Source organism: Hypomesus nipponensis, chromosome 8 (genome assembly GCF_054491055.1).
Source record: "Hypomesus nipponensis isolate SF chromosome 8, ASM5449105v1, whole genome shotgun sequence".
Lineage (NCBI taxonomy): Eukaryota > Metazoa > Chordata > Actinopteri > Osmeriformes > Osmeridae > Hypomesus > Hypomesus nipponensis.
Window position 1 is genome coordinate 3,486,185 of NC_140368.1, and position 25,370 is coordinate 3,511,554.

Here is a 25,370-nt window from a genome sequence, read left to right on the forward strand (position 1 = left end):
ACCAATGTCAAAGAACATTTCAGGCCTATAATTAAGGATTTGAGCCCATTATGTCAACTGGTTTTATTAATCAAAAGGCAACTGCAACAGGCATGTATCAAAAGGTGAATATGGCTAAGCCTTCACAAAGTCTGGCTTGAAGCTGAAGTCTTCATCCCAAAATGGCTGTTGCAACAAATTGTAAACAGTTTTTATCAACAGTCTTACAGCACTTACAACAAAAATACAAGTCAGCTAAAATCAGAAAAGCACCTGTTATCGTTCAGAATGTCAAAATACAAACACCTGTTTTTGTGCCACTGTACAAAATCAAAGTAGACAAACTAAAAACATCAGGAAATGGAATGTTCAAAAGTCACCTTTTTTCTCCATATAAAAAAGGAACAGGGGGGGGGTTCAGTATTTTCTCCTTACAACAAAAGGCAAAAGGACTGGACAATGCATTAAAAGGGGCAAGCAGACCATGCACTTCATGGGAGGAGTAGGAGCTGGTTTGGTCACTTAGCGTAGTCTGTGCATAGTTATAAGGCATCAGTCGAGCAGGTCTTCTTGGTTGCATGTGGTTAAAAGAGACATTCTGTAGAGGAGGGAGGGAGTCGCCTTTAGTAGTTGTAAACGAAACCAGGCTGATCCTCTGGAGAGGAGTCCCCCCCCACGTCTTGCAGTACATCCCTCCCCCTCCAGGTGGCGATTGGCGTACCCTGAGCCAGTGGAGCTGTGGTGAGATGCGCGTGTGATGTCTGAGGGAGTGATCCAGGGTTCAACGTCAGATTTGGGAGGCCCAGGTCCCTCCTGCCAGCTCTTACACCACTGACTGACTGTCGCTTCATCTTCAAAACAGCTGGACTCTTTTCAGAAGAGCAAAGAGGAAGTGGAGTTGTGAAATACTTTTGTTGACTGTTCATCACGTCTGCTGGAGAGAGCAACTTGGCTGATACTGTAGCTGGGAGGGACAAAGGGAGGAGAGGAATACGAAGGAGCACAGGTGGAGCGATTTATGGCATCTGGTGTGTTTGTCCGTCCGTCTGACTGACTGACTTAGGCGTTACTCATGGCTTCAACGGTGACAGTTTAAACCCAAGTGTTTTTTTCACATCTGTGCTTACAAGGCAAATCTGGACATTATTTGTTAGAGGGACAGATACAACGAACAAACAGGACACCTGTAAACAGTCTTCATAGAGGCAGCAAAAGGACAGGGCTTATCACATTATTTTTCTCACACGAGGAAGAATATTCGGTACGAATGCATCAACACACACTGCATTTTTGACAAGTCTTAAAGCGAGGCTTGTCTCTGAATACTCAAGGTGTCTTCAAATCAATTTCTTCAAAGTCATTCAAGACATTGTTTGCAAATGGCACTTCCCATCCAGGTGTTTATCCGGTTCTTGTTATTCCCTTAAATTTGCCATCCAAATAGTGGTGTGTCAAATCAGTAATGCCTACAAACTACAGAGGAAAAATAAATAAAATAAGCAAATTAAAGGAAATACAGCAGTAGCCAAATGAGGTATCTATGTATTGCTCTATGTCAAAGAAAGAAAGGAATTAAAATTAAATAAATAAAAATCAGTGGTTTGTCAAAATGAGATGGGGGGGAGGGGAACAACTAAAGGGTTCAGGATTTGGTGGGGCGGTGACACTCATTACTCGGTACACTCATTCCTTCCCCACCCTCTTCCCAGTGTGACAAAGACCCAAGGCCATGGATCAGGGGTCAAAGGGCAAACATGGAGTGTCAGGACTCTCTGCTTCCCTGAGGTATTTCTTTGGAGTTGGTTTTGTCCGCTGCTGTTGTGACATTCGACTCCGTGGAGGCGGCTGTGGGTTGGGATGGGCTCGCCGTGGCAGCAGGGCCTGGCTCCGCCTCCTCGCTGCTGGTGGACGGCTCCTGCGTCAGCCCCCCCCAGCTGGCTTTGTTCAGCCCCAGGTGGCCCAGCATGGTCTGGGAGAGGCGCGTGTCTGAGAAACGGGCCCACTCTGCAAACAGAGGCTCCACTACGTATGACATGAACCCTGAAACAGACACACACGTATTCATTGATTTAGAGAGGGCCTTGATGTGGATGCACATGTGTTCATCCTAACCGGACAGGACAAGAAGTCCCAATTCTTACCAATCTGGATGTTGCCAGTGGAGTTGACCTCGCTGTCACACAGTGGGCTGACTTCAAGTTTGTGCTTCTTCTCAACGTCCCCTGAAGATGGGCGAGAGGACGAGAGACACGGTAAGAAGTGATGGAAGAGGAAGTACAGGAGAGCAAGATGAGAAGAGCAGGGACGGAGGAGGAGGAGGGTGTACCTTGACGGAAGAACTCTGCAGTGACCTTCTCACTCCACTGTTTGCTGAGCTCCCATGGGCGGCAGGGGTTGCAGATGTCCGCACACTTCAGAGCCATCTACATGGGGTTAGAGCCACAATGGACGGTTAGAGCCGGCAGTTTCCCCAGAGTCGGCTGTACGGCTGGTGGCCAGCAGGAAACTGACCTGTAGGAGGAAGTGACGGTGGCTGGCTTGGCTCAGACACAGGTCTCCCTGGTCCAGGTGCGTGCGGAATTTGGACAGGTAGTCGTTCTGCCTGCTGATGTCTGTGGCCAAGATCAGGGAGCCCAGCTGCCTCTCCATGTTAAGGCTGACGAGTCAAACACAGAGCGCATGGATTATAACCACATTAACGCCAGTTCAAAGTTAACGTGAATGCTTAAAAAAAAGAAGAAAAAAAAAAGAATGCTCTGAATGCTGATTGGCCAGTGCGGCAGGACAGCTGAGTCACAGACCTGTCTTCAGCAGGCAGGTGGGAGAAGAGCCCGGTCTCTCGAATCAGGCCCACTGCAGACCTCCAGTGGTGGTTCTCCAGAACGGAGGTATTCTGCTCCTCAGAGAAGCACACACACACACACACACACACACACAGTCCCCTAGTTAACCGGTGATCCAGAAAGCTAGGTTTTTGTGCCTGCATGTGTCAGTGTGTGTGTGTTCTACAGTGTGTTCCTACCCTGTAGAGCGTAGCCAGGTAATGGTTGGTCTTGATGAGGAAAGGCTGGTTGACCCCGGGGTGGTCCAGGTCGTGAGTGGCAGCCGCCAGCAGACCCAGCAGGATGTCACAGGAAGTGAGCGACTTGGCCAGCTGCATCACAGGAAGCACAGAACCCCCACGTGACCACAGGTTCAAGCCACAGCAACACCATGGAACAAAACCACCTTGCAGGTCGCCCTCGCAACCCTATCAGATGCTCGTCCCGTCGCCCCACACTGTGCGTGTTCACAGCGCTAGCAAGGTGTTGTTACATTGACATTACATTGAGTCATTTAGCAGACGCTCTTATCCAGAGCGACTTACAGTAAGTAGAGGGACATTCCCCCCCAGAGGCAAGTAGGGTGAAGTGCCTTGCCCAAGGACACAACGTCATTTGTCACAGCTGGGAATCGGAACCCGCCTCCCTAACCGCTCAGCCATCTGACCCCCCCCGTTCCCCCCCGGTGGCTGGGCTCCCCGGCTCACCTTGGGCTCCCGGAGGTAGCAGTACATGGCCTGCGTCACGTCGGCCGCGTGGACAGCGTTGTGGTAGGGGTTCTGGTGGTGGTAGTCCTCCTGGACCATGACCAGGAACCTCCACAGCTTCACCATGTCCAGCTGAAAGAGCTCCACCAGGCCGTACTGGTTGAGCAGGTGGAAGGTCAGGGTGACCAGACTGTTTCCTGGGGAGGGAGAGGAGCGAGGACGAGAGACACACACGGTCAAGACGAATACACCGCAGGATCTTCACACCCGATTCACAGGCCGACGTGTAATGTTAATATCGCAGTGTAGTCTGCGGATCTATGTTTTCCGATCTATTGCAACTGTTACAAAGCAAAACCGTTTGCCAATATTAGCTGTTGGAAGCTGCCAGCAGAGGGCACTGTTGTCTATGTCTGGTTTGATAGTGATATGATTGACAGGGACGCTCACAAACACTATCACAAGTGAAGGTGTTGGAGGGGAAAAAGAAAAAAGAAAAGTGCTTGTGATGATGACGCAGTTTTATTCCAGAGAAGTCTCACCATTGGTTAATCTGTTGAAGAGGAAAATGTCAAAATTCCAGCTTCCGACCTTCTGCAGCATGCACTGCAGAGACACAGGAAAACCATGGTTACAGTCCACGTCTGGAACAGGTTCGGGAGTGTGGCCTCCACACTTTCCTTCTCAAAAACAGGAGAAGAAACGGTGCTGTCTGGTGTGTGTGTGTGTGTGTGTGTGTGTACCCTGGCCTGTCCCAGGTAGTCCTCGTCCAGAAGGGGGAGGTGGTTGTGTTGGGTGGTTCCCCGGAGCAGACGGGAGGAGCGGAGGTTCCTCTGGAAGCTCAGAAGTCTGTGGATCCTGCCGTCACACACAGACCCAGCCGAGCTGCACCCCAGCCGAGCTGCACACACACACACACACAGAGCTCTTAGTAGCTGCAATTCAAAATGTTGCAGTTAGATATGAAACTCAATGACGTGGAATGGAGTGAATGTAGAAAAACTTCATACACAGACACGCATTGCTGATACGGCCACCCACTCTAAAAGGCAACTGGCTGGCAGACGCGCGTCGTGCTGCGTATGGCCACGCTAACACACAGACTGTGGCTGTGTGGGAAAGCCAAGGGGCCATTCCAGAAGCACGTCAGCATTCTAAGGAAGGCCATTATGTTTGAACCAGGAAGTGAGCACACACACACACACTTCAAATGTCTGAGGTGAAAACAGGCGGGCTGGCGAGGACACAGACAACATGAAGCAAGGCTCACATTCAGCCTGGGCACTTAGTAAGCAGCTCGCACCAGGTCCTTTTGTGAGGGATTTGAATCCGTCCATTAGTCACATATTGATGCACAACACGCACGTGCTGTGCCTTATCAGTGTGTGAACGACCAGGGCTGTGTGACAACATCTGTCAGTGAGGCTGACATCAGAGGAGGGTTGAGGAGGCAGGTATGACCTGTAGACAGTGTGCAGGTGGGGGATATCTCTTCATCTCAGTCAGGTTATCAGTGAGCATGCCTGGCAGGCAGGCAGGCACGCAGGCAGGCTCAGCTAGGCAGGGTTGGGCAGGTTTTGGATGGGTGCATCTAGCCAATCTTTTATGGGCTAGGTAGGGCTTGGCAAGGCAGGTCTGAGATGGGCTAGGCAGGGCTGGGCTGGGCAAGTCTGAGATGGGCTAGGCAGGGCTGGGCTGGGCTAGGCAGGTCTGAGATGGGCTAGGCAGGGCTGGGCTGGGCTGGGCAGGTCTGAGATGGGCTGGGCTGGGCTGGGCTGGGCTGAGATGGGCTGGGCCAGGCTGGGCTGGGCCAGGCAGGTCTGAGATGGGCTGGGCCAGGCTGGGCCAGCAGCAGTGTGGTGCTCTTCATACTCACAGTGGAGTGTTCGGTAGTCGATGCAGAGGTATGGGTGGGTTCCTCTTAGTTCCGGTTCGAACCCGACTTGGCTTCTTACTCTCACATCTCCTAGAGGGAACCAACACACACGTCCTCAAGAGACACGCTGTACGCAAAGCACGGAAGCAGACACGCGCGTGTGTGTGTGTGTGTGTGTGTGTGTGAGCTGGATGACATTGTGTTGTGATGAAAAACAGACAGGCCAGTTTTTCCTGTGTGTGTGCGTAACCATGGCTATGCTTGGGGAATATGGTTAAACTCTTTACACAGAAGCCCTGAGCTCTGCCTCTGCTAAGCTTCCAGGCCACGCTATATGAAAACACACAAATCAACTTCTACAAAACAACCATGACCTCAGCAATACCCCTCCTATAACCTCAACCAGGCTGGACTGCTACCCATTTCATACCGACAGATATGACACATTCACAGATATTACACATTCACAGAAAAGTGGCTGACTGCATTGCCAGAAGCACTTTAGGCAGCTGAAGGTCGTGTAGCTGTTGAAGGTCGTTGACAGGGGGGCCCAGTGTTTTGGCCCAGGGAACGATCCTGGTTTGAGTCTGTCAGGGTCGCTGCCTTGTTGACGGGCTGTGTGTTCCCACAACAGGTTCTATTCTATGGTTAGATCTATGAGCGCACACACACACACACACACACACACAAAACTATGTCCGAACCGGAGCCAATGAAATTGTCAGGGTGGGCTTTATTCAATGATGGACAGATGATCAACAGTAACGTAATCAACAACATCACGAAAGAGCGCTTGGGTTGAATTCGTTTTCAACAAGCAACATATTACGTTGCTCTGATTGGTTGTAGCTCTATCCAATTGGGCAAAGAGGCATTTGTTTTACGAGTTTGGTTGAAACACGCCCCATAGTCACAGCCCAACGAGTTATCAGACTCATATTCTGACTAGAATTATGAGTATGACAACGTCAGGCTAGTACCCAGTAGCACTTCACATCAAATCTCCATCAGGGTCAATCTGATCCATTCAACAAGCCCTGGGGACGGAGGACAGGACTTAAGCCCTTTGTGATTGAGAGATTATCAACGGGCCAGGGATTGACCATCCACTCTGGGTCTCCGTTTTATCCTCTTTACCCCCTCTCTCCCTTTGTCTCAATTTATTCATCTGTCCCCTAGTTCTGCGTCATGTTGTTTAAGTCATTGTGTCATTGGGTGAGCACAATAACATCGATAAAAGATACAGAGGCCTTTTCCCCTCAACTCTGCTTGAGATTGCAAGTGGCGTTGACGTGGAATGTGTTGCGTGCGTGTGCCGGTGGGAAACCGACACACCGTGGAAAACATACCCAGTTTGTCCGCTGTGCTGGAGTGTTAGTGTTTGAGGAGGTGGGCAGTACTTACCTAGCATACGGATGTACAGGGCTGTCTGATCGGAGCTGTCGTACGAGATGGCTCCTCGTCTCTGGGGAGAACAGGGAGGAAGAAGAAGAAGAAGAAGCTAAAAGACCAGAATCTATTTGTGGTTCAGAATGCAAAACAAACTGTAAAGAACTGCAGCGTTAACGGCATCACAAACGAGACGCTTATCGCATGTGGGTGGACTTGGGTGAAGCGTTACTTATAAACAGTGTTCCCATGCCGTTTCTCAAGGTGCCTGTTGAGTGTGTTTCTGTGTCTCCCATCGAGCTATTTGGGAGTGTGAGAACATGGCACATGCTGCACCCCACCCCCCTCTCTATGTACTGCTCACACACACACACACACACACACACACATCCCCCCCCTCTCCTCCCCCCCACGTGGTGTAGAGTTTCATGGGGATTATCAGTAAACGACCCTGTACTTCCGCTGGGTAAAAAAAAGAAAGAAAAAAAGGCTGAACCGAAAAATGTTGAAATAAAGAAAACAAACACATTTTACGTTATTTGAAAACAGAACTGGCCAAATAGGTGACATACTGCCGGTTCTGTGTTAGTCACTAGTAAATATATTGTTTATAGCTACAGAACAACTCACAGTCCCACCTACTCACTGTAAGCTAGGCAGGCTCCTTGCGTGAAGGCCCATGTTGCCTGTCGCTTAACAGGAAGTGTGGCCGGAGGTCTGAAGCTGGAGGAGAAGGGAGCCTTATAGAGTTAATCACACCTCACTTCCTGCAGTAATAGGCTCCCCATGTAACGATTAAATTGAAGCAAAGCAGCTTGACGGTCACTAAGGAAACGGACACTCACACCGGCTCTCCCTGAGCTTACTGAGCACGCACAACCAGAGAGGGGGAGGGAAGGAGAAGACAGACAGACAGACAGACAGACAGACAGACAGACAGACAGACAGAGAGAATCAGAATGGGATTTATTCGCCATGCAAGTTTGCACAGACAAGGAATAAACTTTGGCATACAATAAACATATGAACCTAAAATTAAAATCTGTGGACTATCTATACTAAGGGCATACAGGGTACATAAACTAGCAATACTAGGTGGAATTAGAATGAAATAAAATGTACAATAAAATAAAATAAGTTGTCATAATAAAATATAAGTTGCCAATTACAATATAAAAATACAAAAAATACAAATATAAAAAAATACAAATGTACAAGATACAATTGTGTAAATGAAAATGTGTATAGTGTAAATGCAATGTGTAAGAGAAAAGAGAGAGAAGGAAGGAGACATAAAGAGCAGGAAGGACAGCACGAAGACACAGAGAGAATGCAGGTTCATCTGTTCTGAGCAGAGTTGATGGGTTTAATGCAAGACTACAAACAGCCCACGTTGTGGTCTTGCTTCAGCAGGAGAGTATCATCTCCAGTGAGCATACATGTAGGGCGGGGGGTGGGGGTTAGTAGTAGCTGTAGTAGTAGAAGCGTTAACAGAGGGCATGACCTGTGAGGATTTCCCTGGGGATAGCCGAGACAGGTGATAGAGGAGTCAGAGCATGACCTACAGACAGATGGACTGACCCTCCTATCAGGGTTTTGGCTCAGCAAACTCACCACACACACTGGCCCCCACTCAGTGAAGGGTTAGTCTCCCATGCAGCACAATCCTCCCTCCCTCCCTCCCTCCCTCCCTCCCTCCCTAGAGAAGACTCTAGATAGCTCTGTAGCTGTGAAATCTCTGGCTTCATAAACGCGTCTATCTTATGTTTGAGAGGGACCCAGGTTGCAGTGATAAAGACTGGAATGTGATTATAGATCCAGATTAAAGATTTGGTCCTGCTGTCACATTAATTTCATGTCTTTCTTTTTGTATCCCTCCCTCCTCCCTCCCTCCCTCCCTCCCTCCCTCCCTCCCTCCCTCCCTCCCTCCCTCCCTCCCTCCCTCCCTCCCTCCCTCCCTCCCTCCCTCCCTCCCTCCCTCCCTCCCTCCCTCCCTCCCTCCCTCCCTCCCTCCCTCCCTCCCTCCCTCCCTCCCTCCCTCCCTCCCTCCCTCCCTCCCTCCCTGTGTGTCTGACTGTCCCCAGCTCTGGGCACCATGCTCTGGGCTGTCTGGACCACAGCTATGGAGGGTCAGACTGGGTCTGTGTGCTTTTTTTTTTTTTTTTTTTTTTCCTTTACCCATCATGCTCTTTTGTACAGTGGGCCCTGGTAGGAGAGGCTCTGGGCTGGCTGGTTTTCAAGCTGGCTAGGGTGTCCCCAGATGGCAGAGCACTCTGGCTGTGACGTCAATGGGCTCAGACGATTTGCATACATGATTTTTATCCATTATCATTCCCTCGCTCTCGCCCTCTCTCCCCCTCTGTCTCTCATCCCCTCAGGCTCTTCTCTCCTCTCGACTGAAAAACAAAACGCTTTGAAGCCATGTTCTCCCACTAACCATTGTGAAAGGCTGTAAAAACATGGACATACACAGAGAGGGTTTGAGAAGGTTCGGTGGGGCGAAAATCCGCCAGCGTTAAAGACCGTTTTGATGGGAGGGCGATAATCCTGCCGTGATAACCATAAAGAAGCTGCTTCCAGTCTGGAAGGGCAGTGTTACAGTATGTGTGGTAACTTAATGAGCCCTTGTTACTGATACACACTCCTTAACCACTCGTCAGCCATGATAAGGATCAGGGTGTGTCCTACAGACGCACAAGGGTACGTGTACGAGAGAGAGAGAGAGAGAGAGAGAGAGAGAGAGAGAGAGAGAGAGAGAGAGAGAGAGAGAGAGAGAGAGAGAGAGAGAGAGAGAGAGAGAGAGAGAGAGAGTCTGGAGAGGGCCTGTGTCTCTGACCCTGTATGTCCTTTAAGCCCACATGACAGTGGCCAATCCAAAGCTAATATTTTACTGGCTAGCAAACAGCTTGACTCATAGTGGGTAATCTGCCAAGCTGTATTTTACTGTCAACAGGCCACTGTGTTTACACACACCACTGGTGGTTAACATGTGAGTAATACAGCGCGTGAGGGTGTGTGTGTGTGTGTGTGTGTGTGTGTGTGGGCCCAGTGTGCAGTGATGCCCAGTTCAGTCCCAAGAGAGAACAGCACAGGCCAGGTGGAAGGATGGGGAGGGGACATAGGCTGGCACAGGTAAACCTAGGATCCATATCTGACACATTCCTGATGAGGTAAACAAGGATGTGATGGTGCATTCAGCCACTCTGTCACCAACGTCACAGTGGGTGTCATGTTGAGCAGGAATGGCTACACGTGCCAGTTTAGTCATTCCTGACACACCTAGCTGCCTCGAGCCAACGATCACACACACACACACACACCTTGGCAATTTGGGGTCTGGCACACTCCTTCTCAATCTCATCTCTGACCATCAGTCTGTGAGCATTTCTTCATCCTCCTCCATGTAGAATGTGGAAGAAATACTGCAGGATTCACTAGCCCTAACCCTTACGTCTGTTCCCAGGAGGGAGGGAGGGAGGGAGGTCAGAAGAGCGGGCAGTTTAGTTAGTGGTTGTCAGCAGCTGACCCCAGCTGGCCTTCTCCCACCCAGTGTCCATTAGCAACCTACTAGCAGGATAACCCTATTTATTACAGGGGTCATGACCCTTGCACGTCCGATGACGTCATGGGGAGCCAATCTGAGACGGGCCTTACCCATCAGATCACTGCCCTCAAGTTTAGGGCCATGTGCCCGGGTCAAAGAGCAGAAGCCACTGAGTTAGCTCCTTAATGATGTCACAGGCCAGGCTTGTTCCAGCCTGCCGTCGGTCTGTAAATGTTTGATTAAATCACAAAGCTGAGAACATGCTGAAGGTTTAGTGTTACTGCCATGGGTTTGCACAGGTATGGTTGAATCAACTTTGACTTTGAACATGATGGTTTTGGTTGTTAAACTGTTTACGTATGACAGTAAATGACTGCTTCCTGGGGTTAACACGTCTGTCCACGAAGACAGACTGCTGTAAAACTGAGGTGTGTCTTCAGGCTTTTGTCTGCAATAACATGTTTCTTTTTCTTGTGTGTGTGTGTCACTGTGTGTGTGTCACTGTGTGTGTATGTGTCACTGTGTGTGTGTGTCCCTGTGTGTGTGTTTAAAGCAGACAGGTTGAATAGGCTCTTTGGTGCACGTCATCCTAACTCACACGTGAGTAATCATCACAGATCGAGATCTGGGCCATTCACATGACGCGCAGCATCAGTTAAACCCTCCAAAACTGATAGAAATAGCCAAGGCTGCCTATGTGTTATTTATACCGTTGTGTTGGAGGACAGTACGCGGGTGTTCAACAGTGGGCAGTCCATCCCACGCTTCCCTATTTTAGCCACAGTGATAAAAATCAAACTTCCCCATGTAGCTAGTCATAAAGAAAGACTGAGGACAACCAGTTTACAGACAGGGGTCATGCCAAGTAGGAAGCCAACAGTATTCCCATAAACTCATACATCATGTCTCTCACACACACACACACACACACACACACACACACACACACACACGGTCTGTAAACTCTCAGAGATAAAAGAAGCTGGACATCATAAACGGAGTGTTTCCTCCTGAGTAATGGCTACTGGCTGTGCAATGCTGTGTAGTGGAATAGCACATTCCAGAAACTGAGTGAGTGCTAGGCCATAACCCTGGACTTCACTGGGAAGCGTGTGTGTGTGTGTGTGTGTGTGTGTGTGTGTATGTGTGTGTGTGTGTGTGTACAGTAGCTGCTGCTCATAGAAAGTCTGAACGCCAACAAACTCTTAGAGAGAAGATGTAGGGTGTATGTGGAGAGTACCAGGCTGTCAGAACACATCCCTTTGCAGACCGACCCTCAGAAATCACACATTTGAAATTATTTTTTACCGTCAGGAGAAGTGTCATAAACTAATTGAAGGTTTCTTTAAACAAGGCACTTTAAAAGGGACTTGTATAAATGTGTTTTTAATGGCCGCTCTCTCTAACCAAAACAAGGAATGTTTGAGTTTGTACGTGTGTGTGTGTGTGTGTGTGTGTGTATGTTGATATGTTGAAACACATTCTCACAGCCTGATGCACTCAACACGGCAGCTTAGAAACAACAGCGGTCATGTGACCAAGGAGCCCCCCTGAGAGAGGGGGAGGGGCGAGCGAGAGAGAGAGAGAGAGAGAGAGAGAGAGAGAGGGGGCAGCATGCCTGTATCTGAGGAAACAAAGCTTTGTGTCCTGTTCGCAAAGATCCAAATCCTGAATGAGCTTCAGAGCTGCAGCCAGCCAGCCAGCCACCCTCCTCCCCTGCAAGTCACACGGACCCCGTCTGCTTTACCACAGGCTCTGGATTCTGGCAGCGGCAAGGTTAAAGCAGGGCAGATTGCGAAACGACAAACTCCTTCAGCATTCTTACCACATCCTGAGACTACGTCAATCCAACGCCATCGGCCCAAAACCTTATCGTCACAGTTAAGATCAACAAACTGACTCCCTTCCAATAAAAGCGTGCCGTTTAACACTTGCTGTTCCGGTACTCAGAAAAACGAATCTGTGCGGACAGGAAGACTAGCCGCCCCATGTCCTCTTCTTGTGTATTTAAGAGTTTTACATTATCTGCTAATCTCCCTCTGGGTCGTAAAACATGTGACCAACTGCTCCCATCAATACTGGGCATTTGTTTCCAAGCTGATTGTGATATCTCAGTTACACACAACATGACAGATGTCAATAACATGGCTTTGATCAGAGGCGTGGTGACAGGCAGACAGGCAGGATAAAGGCCATGTGAAGTGGGTAGGATTCTGCATGTAAGGGTTCAGTGTGTGTACGTAATGTAAACCACATGACTCAGAGGCTGTGTCCTACTCCAAGCTCTATACACCGAGACCTTTTCAATGTGTGTGCCAATCTAATCTGCCGAATTTCTCTCCCAGGGTGTAAAAAGCACCCTGTTTAAAGTTCACTGTGGCAATCCGTGAGTAAACAGCAGCTTGCATGTTCTAAACCTGTATCACGATGTGCAAGCCATTTACTTATCAGGCAGCTTCTAGAAACCAGCAACACAACCAATGTGTAAATGAGGCCTTTCATTTGACGCCACGGACACTACTCCTCTCCAACAGCATATTTGACACCCATTCACATCCATACCGAGCACAAAAAACACATTCTTCGGTGACTTCATCTTTTCTTGGACCCTTCTCTTTTCGCCCTCTGTTTACAAGAGGAAATTTCTTCATCTGAACGAGGGGGTGAGAGAACGCCAGCATGTGTGAGAGAGTCAGAGAAAGAGAGAGAAAGCGCCAAAAGAGAACTGTGTCTGTGTGCGAGCGGAACGCCTGAGCCAAAGAGAAAGGGGAAACAGGGTCAAACCACTGCCCCCAGAGCCCGGGCACATGTCTAACGGCCTCTCTCTGTAACGGTAGCCCGTCCTCGCTACCACAAAAACAGTGCTGTGGAACCACAGGGAAAAACACACAGCGGACACCGAGGACTCCTCAGGCCCCACACGGCACACAAACACAATGTTTAAAGAGTAAAGTAATTGCTCCTTGGCAAAGAACTACTTGTGACAGTCAAGAGCTGGGCCCAGCCTGTACAGTACACTCAGTCACTGCAATGCTGTTTACTTCATGTGTCAAATGTGTGTGTGTGTGTGTGTGTGTCATTGCTCATCCCCATACTAACCAATAGAAAAAATTGTTCCAGGGGTAAAAAAGGAGGAGAGGGGTCTGGCAATGTGACTTCCAGCTTATCTGGGAGGAAAACAACTAATGAAAAGTTTCCTCTCCATAGCCTTGTCTTCGTTTCCCCTGACCCTGCAGTATGCCTTCATCTCAACTTCAATATTCTGTATCCCCTTTACAAAAATGATACGCAAGTGATCCTTTTTACCCGGGGAACTCCACTTTACACTACAAAGCCTGTTGCTCATTGCAAGTCCTGTTTTCACACAACAAAAGGAGCGCAACGAAGAGCACACCCCACCGATTAGAGATGAACTCTGGCCCACTCAGGGGAGACAAAGGACAAACATGACCCAGAAACACAATGGACCCCAGTCTGTGTTTGTAAACACACAGTGTGTGTGATCCAGCCTTCATCTGGTATGGGTCTCATCCTGGGGGCTAGGGTTTGACTGTGTGTGTGTGTGTGTGTGTGTGTGTGTGTGTGTGTGTGTGTGGCAATGTGGAGGTTGTGGTGGCAGGTGGGGGGGCAGCTTCGTCACACTGTGCTGGCCCAGAACAGTCCTCCTAATGTGTAGCCAAATACCAGAGCCCCATCGCTATCCCACAATCCCCTTCTGGCACATATTGCTTGAAATTAAGTGGAACGACGAGTTGAAAAGGATGGAGTGGGAGATGGCAGACGGATGGACAGACATGTGAAGCCCTTCTGTCGGTCAATCCATCCACTCCACATTTCCCTGACCGATGGCTGTTTCTCTCTCCTGAGAGCCAACATTAGCCCCCCAGGCCCCTGGAGACCAGGATGCAGGTCTCTCTCCCAAGGCTTCCTGCCCACAACTATGTTGTGTCAGGCACACATGGGTGGTTATGTGGAGGTGTCAAGGTGCTTGACAAAGGCCTAATGGATGGTCGTACACTCAACACTACAGTATCAATGTCTAGTAAGACATTTGAGATAGGGTTCAATGATTACAGCTGGAGCGGAAAGCCAACAGTCCAGATCGAATGATCAAGTCAATGTTTGAAACCATCCAGTGTGTTGACTCCACATTCCCTTTTTCAGATTTTAAATGGACAAAGATATGGACAACATTGGGGAGCGGTTTTGAGATCTAAATTAGAGTCAACTGTGGCAAAGTTGGATGATTGGAACTTCCTATTTAGTGACCAACCAATAGAAACACTTAACAAAAGGAAAGCTTTCAAACGAACTTTCAAACGAAGTGCAAAGTAGGGTTCTCATTTGGTTAAATCATTAAACGTTGTGCTACCTGTGGAAGTAGAGCACCAAAAGGACACACAGTAATCGTGCTTCCAGTTCCTCATGGCCACATGTTGTAGTCGAACAAGAAAACTGTAAGCTAAGCAGTTCAACGCAAGTGTGGCTGCAACAGCCGTTGTGGTGGCTTAAAAAGGAAGGTGACTCGTCTGTTGCTAATCGCCATGCGAGTCCCTTGTCTGCATTGAACAGAGGCTAGGAGTTCAAACTGACGTTGATATTTCAGATTCACACAAAGTGACGTATGCATGGTGGGGAAACGGAAAAGAACCACTTGGAATATTTTCAGATGAGAATTTGTAAAACACTCCACAGCCTAGGCCTAAAGAATCAGCACTTGTGTCAACGCCGGCATTTACCTAATAGGCGATGCTAAATCATTGAATATTAAACGATACAGGTGCAATAGTGAGGTTAGTTATACCTGTGACAGCTGTCTGGGATCAGGGGCGCCGAAGAGAGACGAGCTGGAGCTGAAACTGATGGCTCCCCTCCGGCTGAGAACATGTTTGGGAACCGGCCTGTCTAGAGGCAAGACCGGCAGCTGATAACATACTTCCATTGAACTAAAACAGAGCTCAATCCAGATCAAAACTCAAAATGGAAAGAAAAAAAACCCAATGAGTTTAGAGAGCTAAAATGTGCAGAATTAAATGGAAAGCCAGGCAATGGGGAATTGTTGCAGAGTATTTATCCTTTTGCGTGTTAGGAAATCCTCAATGCTTGCCCTGTAAAGTTATTTTGTTCTCATTGACTTTAAACTTGACAAAATCCTCGTCATTAATACAGTCTCTGTATTTTTCTTCTCGCGTGTCTCCTTTGGTCTCATTCTATTCGAATTGCAACCATGCTGCTTTTTTTCTTCCTTTTTTCACACAAATCTGGGCCTTCAAAGGACAAGGCCTGTTTATTCTCTGTATGTTTATAAAATCGCTTCCTCATTTTTCTTTTCCAGGAAAAAAATCCTCTCATCAGACGGCCTTCATCGTGGCATGGCTCCCCAGTATGTCTCCAAACCAAAACAAAAGGCACGACCAGCGACCACTTCAAATGGGATATCTGCTGATGCACGACACCGGTGAATGAGGTGAAAGAAATCCTAGAAAAAATATATTCGACTTGCCTTTACAGTGGTTCGGTGGTTTTCATTCAGTGTTTTAAAACCAGTAGAGTCACTGGTAGCATGTATTCTTTCATTTTTTCTTGTCAATTCAAGGATTATTAGCACGAGTACTTCACCACGCATCGGACTCACTCAATGCAGCGCTGTCATTAAAACAAAGTGTCTGGCTCCGAGGGAAACCCGACGTTCATCAATCAGAAGCACTAGTCCGACGCAAATTGTCACATGGTGAAAATAACTGAAAAATAAAACAACTGAACGTGAAACAAAAGACACGTAAATTGCTCTACCACTACCTAATCTTTCTAAACAGTCTGGTTTCAGCATACACCATAATCTCCTTGGCATACACACCACCTGCCAAAGATGGAGCTGTTGAAGCTTTCACAAAAAACGCCCTTGTGAGGCTTATCCAATTGCAGCAAGGCAACGTATACAACGCCAATAGAGATTTGACTGTTGTATGTCATTCGTTTGTAAAAGGATACGCTATTGGCTACACGTTCAGGGTGATCCCGAGACCGATTTGAGCAGTCATTTGCCGACGGCACGGACCTCCACAAGGGTATTCCACCACAACGGGGTTTGCCCTACAGCGGTCCACATCATTGCCTGTGATTACCTTCCTTGCATGAGTCATCCAGTTGTAGACTACTTGAGTGGGACTCTCTACAAACAGTTCTATAACGCGAGACAAAGTTGGAAAGCAACAGTTTCTTGATGTCGTTTTTTTTCTTTCTTAAGAACCACAGGCTGGAACTAATATTGTCTGGAAATGGCTGCTTGTTGCTATTTGGCAGCTACCCACAATGAGTCAACTATATCCTATGCTATTGTTTTGCTATTGTTATGCTATTTTTTCTAGAATTGCCTATCGTTGACTATTTGGAAGATGTGATGACAAAGGGGAGAGGGCATATTATCACTTCAGCAAACACGAAACAGCTCAGTCAAAAATACACTTTAATATGCCTACTTTTTTAAGGCTTAATTCATCAATCCTATACTACCTGGGAGTCAGACTAGTCATTTTCCATCTTAAATGCTTTTCCATGAACCAAGAATGTAATTCTTGCAATTTTCCTAAGACCATCTTCAACATTTTTTTTTGTAATTATAAAGTTTTTTTTGTCTTGTGCCAGGGATCTGGTGGACAATGGTGAGCTGCGCCATGGCAACAGTCAGGCTCACTGCCAGTTGAGGTCATAATGAGAGTACCACCCCCTTCCTTTCTACCCCCCCCCCCCTCCCCCCACCCCTTCCCTCCACGGCTCACAATGCAATTCCACACAATCACACCCCCTGCCAGAAGGTCCTGTGTCTTTTCCAGGCAACCAAGGCAACATTGTGGAAAATTGCAGCCGAAAACTATAGTCAGTATAGTCAAGACTACACCGATGACTCAGGAGAACGAAATCACTCTGACAGTCCTGGAAACAACGCTGAAGCGTTATATTTGGTTAGTTGTGTACTGTACATTTACATTGCAGGAATGAATAAAGGGAAATGTCTCTCAATATCAATGTGAAATATAATACAGTGCTGTTGCTGCTGTTATTTAGTCTATTTGTTCCAAGTCCTTTCCTGTAAGCCACCATGAAACAAGACTCTCTGGTACTTATCCCAAAGTGTAGATTAGTGAACACGTGCACTTCTACTAATGCCTGTGTGTGTGTGTGTTGTTTGCATATGTGCATGTTTGTGTATACAAATTATTGAGGAAGCCATTTTGTAACCACATATTTTCCATAGTCAATACACAGCATGCACACACACACACACACACACACACACACACACACACACACACATCCCTTGACAGACATAGGTAGCTGCCACAGTCACAGCTGGGGCCCCAGGGGTTTTTAGGGAAGGAGATGAACAGGTGAGTCGCATACCTGCTGAAAACCCTCAGGGGTTACAGGTATCTGCTTGCAGTTTGGTCCCCCTTCCCCGGCCCCTGGGAGACTCTCCAGGAGGTCTGAGGATCTCCCTGGGTCTTAATTGATTTACCTGTTATAAAACCAAAGTTATTTGAGATTAAAGATAATAGTGCTGTCAGCCTAACTGTTTGCAAACCAGCACACTGTTATCAATGCACACATTGTAAGGCGACTGTTTATTTACTATAAAACAATCACCCAATAGTTTAATTTAACTGTTTGTATGCATAATAATATGAGTAACATTACTGAATTACAAGTTAGTATATTTTTGCATTACTCAGCCAGAGCTGAGATGCCAAAAAATCTGTAATTGAATGAAAAGGTGCAACTCTCACAGTTCATAACTGGATGTGTAGTGTAAACGTCACCAAGTGTGCAGAGCCATCTAGTGGTGAAAAAACGCTTTTACAGGTTTTTTAATGTTCCCCCTATAGAGGGCAGCAGAGGCATCAAATTGGTTGTTAAGCGTTTTATGTGTAAACACTACAGTACCACTTCAGCTCAGCGGGACGATTTTAGCTATAGCTGTTTAGCTGTGACTGAATAAATAGTAAAAACCAAAAATTATAATAATTACAATACCCAAGTTAAACATCAACACCAACAATTAGATTTGAATTAACACATGATCAATATCCCCACCTGATCCTGCAGGGCAGTTGCATTCATCTTACAGGAAAGCTTACCCTTGTCTGCCACCAGAGGATACTCTTGTGCTGTCTGTTTTGTATCCTCTCTTATGTGTTTCGATAGCTGAACAAAAACATATAGAACCTTATCAGAGACCGAGGACAGCTTGAAAATCATACTTTCACTGAAGCTCATCACTGTGCTGAATGAAACCTTTTAATGCTCAGTGAATGATTCAGAATCAGAATGATTCACTCAATGATTGAGGCCACAGAGTCTTCCCTTAGATTCAACAGGACATGAACAGCCCTGAATAGTCTGGCATTGTAGAACTGAATCATATTGGAGAAGCCAATCATGTTGGAGACCCAGTAAGAATATCGGTGGCAAATTAACACTCATTAGCTAGCCCTGTCATCGCTAAGTTCTCCCAGTTCACCATCTACCATCACCATGGGCCAGGGAAACTTGAGGCCATGACGAGCATAATGTTTTATTCATCCCTCAGCCTTCCACTGATGCAGAGGGCCTGAGAGTAGATACCTGACTCCATTGACCTGACCTGCCTCACCGGGTGAAGCACTGGAGCTCTGGACCCGAGGGAAAGGAACAGGTAGGAGCAGAAGACGACGAGGACATCTGCAGAGCAACTGCCTTAAACCGTCAGTTAGGTGTGTTTGTTGGTTTGTTTGTTTTTGTGTTGTTTGTTCAATGAGAACGTCAATTTAATCACCGAATGACAGATTCATACTTCTGGTCTCAATATGAGACATTGTTTTAACAGATTTGGATCCAGAGTCCAGATATTGACAAAGCACAGGACTTGTAGTGGAAATAGAGTAAGTGGGTGAAACGTGTGTCCAAGTGGTAGCTTCTTTGTGGTGAGAAAACAACGTGGTTATTTATAACATCTCTGTAAATAATGAATAGGCATGATGCTCTAACAGTAGACCGGCAGATCAGTGGAGCTTAACAACCACATATCATGGAACTGTATGGCGTCATGTGTTTAGAGCACACTCACTGAGTGGTGCTCATGCAGGTGCAATAGTGGCATTTGGTCACTAATGGGGTCCCTGATATAAGTGTGACAGATGAGTACCAATCTGATGTTGCTGTGGAACATTAGAACCAACTGATGTTTAGGCATCATGCTGTTATGAGTGGTTGGGGATGCCTGCGGACCGAAAGGAAGTCCTTGTGATGATTTCTCTCCACCTGTGCTGAACAGGTGCTGGTGAAGTGAGATGTCAGAGCAGAGGCAACGCACTCTCTCCACTTCAGGAGAAGCTCTCTATCTGGTTCTGGGTCTGGACAAGACCTGCTCACAGGACGACATCAAAAAGTCTTACAGGTAGTAAACGCATCTACAAATGGACATTCTAAAACTGGTTGTTCCCATCCTTGATTGTGATTGGCTATATCGCGTTCCATGCCGTTGTAAAATCCAGCATAACCTCACAGGTTGTCCTCATAACATTCTTTAACATTCCATATGGACAATACGACGCAGAGGCATAACATCGACCGTGACATGAGAGAGGTGTAACCGCCGATGTCGACACAAGAAATTGACAGCCACACGAGCATCTCTATTAGTTGACGGATTGCGAACATTACGACAATTAGGGCTGGAGTGACCTTTTCTATGACATTTGCGATGCACTTGAGCTCATGTGTTGCAGGTGCAGGGTCACCACTGAGATGAGGCGCTGCACAGACTGTTTAATGGGGAGATTAAGTGACTGTCTGTGTCTGTGGATTGAAAGAGGTTACCTTGTTTCTGTTGACTGTTGAATGAGGTTGCCGAGGTCTGTTGTCGGTTGAAAGATGTTGAAAGAGAACAGAGCAGACACTGAAAGGTAACAACATAAAGAATAAAACCGAAGAAGAAAAAATACTTTTGGAGAATGACTAACTGATACAAGTCCTTTTATAATCACAGCCAATGATTGTCTGACAGCTGCATGAATACAATATGACTTCCACAAAACTGAAATATTAATACTGCAGAGCAGATGGCAGCCCTTGTTCTGCGTAGGTCAGGCCTTATAAAAGACTCCCTCGTTTACTGTGTGCCTGTTGCTGCCTTTTTTATGTTCATTTCCTTTCAACAGACCCTGAAGTACCTAACTGTGTGTGTGTGCGTGTGCGTGTGTGTGTGTGTGCGTGTGTGAGTGTACATGTGTCTGTTTGCCCATCCACGAGTGCTTGAAAACAAATCACACCCCCCATTGGGAATGGCATGGCCCTGTCAGCATGGCTGTGGCTCTACTTTCTATGCACACACTGCCACTTCCTCTGCTACACAATGCAGCCGCAAGAAGATGTATCTTTACCTGGGAGATCAGCTATAATGGAGGCCCACAGGTCCTGATGGTAGGAGTAGAATAGTGCTGCTTTTATCTGGCTGCCATGCGCTGTGTTGTTACTTGATTACCTGACAGGATGATCTGACCGCCAAATTTAGGAATATATTGTTGTCACGCTGGGTTCTAAGCCGTAAATGCTGTTAGAGCAATTATCTTTTCCCATAATCTATGTCTGAAGTGTTGTTTTGAGCATAAACCTAATTCCCTGCTGTAGGGATTTTTTGAATCCTTGACATTAATATTTTTGCTAATCTTGAGTTTTTCTGCAATCAATTCTCATCGCATGTTCTTAAAACAAGTCACATCCTTATGGCTTAATAAAATGAATTCCTTTTCAAACTCATACACACGCCTCTACATAAGTACTCTTTAATTGATGTAATTTAAATTCACTTTTGGGACAATTCACATGGTTAGCGTTGGAGCAGCACTTGCTTGTTGTTAATGAATATGTAATCATAGCAGCAGTTCCCGAGCTGGTTGCCTTGATTAAAAATGAACGAGCATGCATGCTCCTGGCATCATAAAATGTTGATGCAAACATTAGAACTCGGGGTGGAACTTTGGATGTAAAAAGATATCGCTAGAATTTGTTTTTGAAAACGACCTACAAATATATGTTTATTAAATACTACAGTCTCCGTGAACTGTTGGTTCGATCCATGACAAGCAGATCTATGTCTTGTCAAACTGGAGATCCCCCTTACCACTGACATGTATGAGCATCACTATAATACACTCACAGCGTATGGCAGTTGACAGGAATTTAGGCCCTAGGAAACACATGAATCAGCCGTGGTCAAGTTACCCATATCTATTCACTCTTCCAGGCCTCACTTAAACCCCCATACCCCTTTTTGCCACTTCGTGACACCTCTACAGTTAAGTTAAACTTCCTCATAAACTAATTTGCGTTAATTCCCGTTACAATCCTTTTTTTCCAGAAAACTTGCGTTAAGATATCACCCGGATAAGAACCCTGAGAATCCTGATGCCACAGATAAGTTCAAGGAGCTGAATAACGCCCACTGTGTCCTGTCTGACACCACCAAGAGAAACATCTACGACAAATATGGTTCACTGGGGCTGTACGTGGCCCAGCAGTTTGGAGAGGAAAACGTCAATACATACTTCCTGCTGTCCAGTTGGTGGGCAAAGGTCTGTAGGTCTCTCTCTTTCCAGATCATGTACGCGTTTCCCATTTAATTTCTTGGCTTCAATTTGAAGATTTCACATTCATACAGCATGTATCGGACTACGGACTCCCACTACGTACTTGTTTGCTCGTACACTACTCTCCCTCCCTGTGCATCCAGGTTATAGAGGGTTGTTTTTGGCGTGAGCGTTGGAACTGTGTTTTTTTGATCTGGCATCCTCAGGGGTTGTTTGCAGTGTGCGGCGTGCTGACAGGCTGCTACTTCTGCTGCTGTCTGTGCTGTTGCTTCAACTGTTGCTGTGGGAAGTGTAAACCCCACACGCCGGGAGACGACGACCCTGACAGCTACGCGTCTCCTGAAGACCTGGAGGAGCAGATACGCACAGACATGGAAACGGGTGAGTCTCACGCACACATGCTGAAGCTTTGAGTCTGGAAACCACATCACGCTCGTGTGGTGAGCAAGCCTGCTTGAAACACTCCAGATTTGCAGCTTCATAGTCTCAGTAACTCTTTAATAAACTCATAATCTCAATAACTCTGCTTGCAAACACCACTGAATAACACCATTTAATTTTGAATATGTGGAGTTGATACTTGAGACAGATGTTTTGCATGTGATCCATTGTTCTGGTGCCAGTTAACAGTGGGAAGGTCTTTTCATGTTTGCTGCAGTCGTCAACATAACTAATAATTACAGTCTCTGCGTCACCTCGCTAAATGCGTTTCCATGGCAGTTATTTTGAGCCATATCTTGATAAAAGGGAAACAATGGCTTTGGTTTCCGGCAATCACTGCAAACTAATTTGACACTAAATAAGCATTCAACTTCCTTTCCAAACACTTAGCTTGTGACAAATGTGTTGTTTGTGATTACTTATTTAATCTAATCCAAAAAGAATCAAGACATTCCAAAGCTAAAAATTGTACAATGTTTTAAGATTTAACACACAATAACTAGGCACATATTCGCACCTGTGTCTTCTTTGTAAGAGCACACTATAGGGTGAAAAAGGCTGCAACACCTGTGTAAGAAGCTAATAGATCCATATATTCGACAAGAGATAAAGACATTACTAGACATTTTATGGACATCCGAACTGAGATCTAACACCAACCAGGATATATGCTGGTCATCTCCTGACAAAGAAATACAGTTACAGATTCGAAGTTCAGTTAAATTCCAAAGGTGCATGTATGAGGTGGACTGACAAACCCCCCAAACAACACTTCAAAAAAAGCTTGTCTCCTCTCTCCAGATGTTGACACCCCCATTATAACTCAGCCAGTCAATGCAAGTGAGAAGACTCAGCTGATTGGTGATGGACGACGTGCCTACACCTGAGGGACATCATGACGAACAGAGGAATATGGATGTGCTCCAGCTTATAAAGCCTGATAACATTTACGACTCCAGGATATTTGTAAATACGATATTTAAGAGTGTCAATTGTTACTGGACAGTTATTGTGTTTTCTGGAAATACTCAAATACAATATTGTTAATGTCGCTTAACTGGAGGTTATTATGTCTAGAAGTTCTTTTTTTTTTTTCTGCAATAAAAACAGTCAGTCATGTACATATCTATTTTTTGTATTTTCACTTGTAAATAACTAAATTGTCTCCGGACTTTGCTTCCACATATTCTTGAGCAATAAAAACAAGACGTTTTAAAGGGAGTAAAAAAAAAAAAAAAATCCCTCCTTCGAGCCGGATTTGAACCAGCGACCTAAGGATTACAGTTTAGAGACTCTACAGTCCTCCGCTCTACCAACTGAGCTATCGAAGGGGCCACATTCCAGAGGCAAAAACTTGGCTATTTACACTATTAAATAGTGACAAAAAAATATATTTCTTAGAAATATCTTTTATATATATCTTGTTTTAAGATTTTAATAGCAACATATTTTCGATTAATCGTGAGCCTTTTTTTTTTTTTCTAGTTTGTTTTGTGTTGCCATGGTTACAGTTTCACATGGGGAATTAGCTCAAATGGTAGAGCGCTCGCTTAGCATGCGAGAGGTAGCGGGATCGATGCCCGCATTCTCCAATAATCTTTTTTTAAATAACTCATGTGTATCCATATGCACCCATTAGGCTACGTTAACAAACCCAGAGAGCAGCTGATGATTTAAATCCTTATCTATTGGCGTAGTGGGAAAGTAGCCTATGTTACCCGTATTTAAACTATTAAATAGTGACCAACTGATTGGCCTTAATGTTTCTATAAATACATTTTTGTTATTGTTGTTATTAAGATGTTAATATCAACTTATTTTAATTAATTATGAGCTAGTTTCTTTAAAAATGTTTTTCTGTTGCCATGGTTGCAGTTCCACATGGGGAATTAGCTCAAATGGTAGAGCGCTCGCTTAGCATGCGAGAGGTAGCGGGATCGATGCCCGCATTCTCCAATAACCTTTTTAAAAATAACTCATGCAGGGACGTTTCTACACGGGGGCCAGGCCAATGTCCCTGCCCCCCCCTGTGGCCCCCTGAGCTGACTGGGGGGTGGGAAACATTTTTCTTCTTCTAGTAAGTAAAATAGTTAGAGAAGCATATCAAGGTACTGAGAGAGCTGAGGAGCTGGAAGAGGAAGAGCCAGATCATTTTGTATGATTTTAATGTAAAGCAAAATTAAAGTATGTAATGTTTAAATATCCTTTGTGTTCGTTTTTTAATGTGCCCCTCTGATTACCCCCCCCCCCCCTCCCCCCGGGCCCCCCCAGTAAAATTAGTCTAGAACCGCCACTGAACTCACGTGTATCCATATGCACCCATTTGGCTACGATAAAATAAAATAAAACAATCTATTGGCGTAGTGGCAAAGTAGCCTATGTTACCCGTGTCAAAATTCGAGACGTTAACCAACTTTCTGAGTTTCCTGTCAGTAAGCTACAACAGGCCAAAAGACCAGCCTGTTATATTCCATTGGATAGTTATCAACATCTTTTTTTCCTTACCTGGCTAGCTGAACATAGGGTAGAAGGCTTCCAGTAGCCTAGAACAGGCTAATACCAGCATCTAGTAGACTTACCCGGAGTAAAAACTGAAGTTTTAAAATGTTGATAATGCATCTATCGAAACCGATGCAGAAACGTTGGCATTTCTCACAATGTCGTGCAATTCGCTTAAGTGAGTGAGTTAGCTTAATGGCGGTAACAGACCTAGAAGGCCATACGGAAGCCGATGCCAAATGAATTCCCCCTATTTGTTTATATTGATGTATCAGCAGTATTAGGCTATTTATTTGAAAAATATGTTGTAGACTGTGTCATCTATGGTTTCATGGCCTAGTCATGGCGTCGACATGCGAGAGTCATCAGCTGCTTAAACTCTTGCCCCAAGTTAGTAGTAGTATCAGTTTCATATATGGGCAAGTAAACATGGCAACCTTTCACGTGACAGGTTCTAAAAACAGCTCTGACACCAGCTCGCTGTGAGAT

General features: G+C 46.1%; 2 protein-coding genes and 3 non-coding genes across 15 annotated transcripts; 3 read left to right on the forward strand and 2 right to left on the reverse strand.

Moving 5' to 3' along the window:
* Positions 1-48: 48 nt before the first annotated feature.
* pde7a (phosphodiesterase 7A) lies at positions 49-25,247 on the reverse strand. 10 transcript variants are annotated; one of them, XM_084703203.1, is made up of 17 exons: positions 24,962-25,247; positions 20,736-22,288; positions 20,173-20,251; positions 18,453-18,519; positions 18,102-18,194; positions 17,719-17,833; positions 6,789-6,849; positions 5,385-5,474; positions 4,252-4,409; positions 4,051-4,114; positions 3,509-3,705; positions 3,002-3,133; positions 2,781-2,872; positions 2,491-2,635; positions 2,306-2,402; positions 2,121-2,201; positions 49-2,019 (listed from the first exon to the last, which is right to left on the reverse strand). In XM_084703203.1, exons 7-17 carry the CDS (start codon positions 6,793-6,795, stop codon positions 1,742-1,744), a joined length of 1,341 nt encoding a protein of 446 aa, XP_084559329.1. In that variant the 5' UTR covers positions 6,796-6,849; positions 17,719-17,833; positions 18,102-18,194; positions 18,453-18,519; positions 20,173-20,251; positions 20,736-22,288; positions 24,962-25,247; the 3' UTR covers positions 49-1,741. The 10 variants fall into 10 exon arrangements, with proteins under 10 accessions (XP_084559329.1, XP_084559332.1, XP_084559331.1 ...); XM_084703206.1 differs by lacking the exon at positions 18,102-18,194 and having other exon boundaries at positions 22,045-22,288; XM_084703205.1 differs by lacking the exon at positions 18,102-18,194 and having other exon boundaries at positions 21,900-22,288.
* dnajc5b (DnaJ (Hsp40) homolog, subfamily C, member 5 beta) lies at positions 15,667-24,581 on the forward strand. Of its 2 annotated transcripts, XM_084703216.1 has the most exons (5): positions 15,694-15,784; positions 18,905-19,750; positions 21,713-21,926; positions 22,148-22,322; positions 23,184-24,581. In XM_084703216.1, the coding sequence occupies exons 2-5, from the start codon at positions 19,644-19,646 to the stop codon at positions 23,267-23,269; spliced, it is 582 nt and encodes a 193-aa protein (XP_084559342.1). In that variant the 5' UTR covers positions 15,694-15,784; positions 18,905-19,643; the 3' UTR covers positions 23,270-24,581. The 2 variants fall into 2 exon arrangements, 1 of the variants encoding a protein (XP_084559342.1); XR_014766325.1 differs by lacking the exons at positions 18,905-19,750; positions 21,713-21,926; positions 22,148-22,322; positions 23,184-24,581 and adding an exon at positions 15,914-16,115 and having other exon boundaries at positions 15,667-15,784.
* Positions 23,626-23,713, reverse strand: trnay-gua (transfer RNA tyrosine (anticodon GUA)). Its single transcript is given in 2 exon segments — positions 23,626-23,661; positions 23,677-23,713. It is a non-coding gene; the product is annotated as a tRNA-Tyr (tRNA).
* Positions 23,902-23,974, forward strand: trnaa-agc (transfer RNA alanine (anticodon AGC)). The gene has a single exon. It is a non-coding gene; the product is annotated as a tRNA-Ala (tRNA).
* Positions 24,266-24,338, forward strand: trnaa-agc (transfer RNA alanine (anticodon AGC)). The gene has a single exon. It is a non-coding gene; the product is annotated as a tRNA-Ala (tRNA).
* Positions 25,248-25,370: the final 123 nt, after the last annotated feature.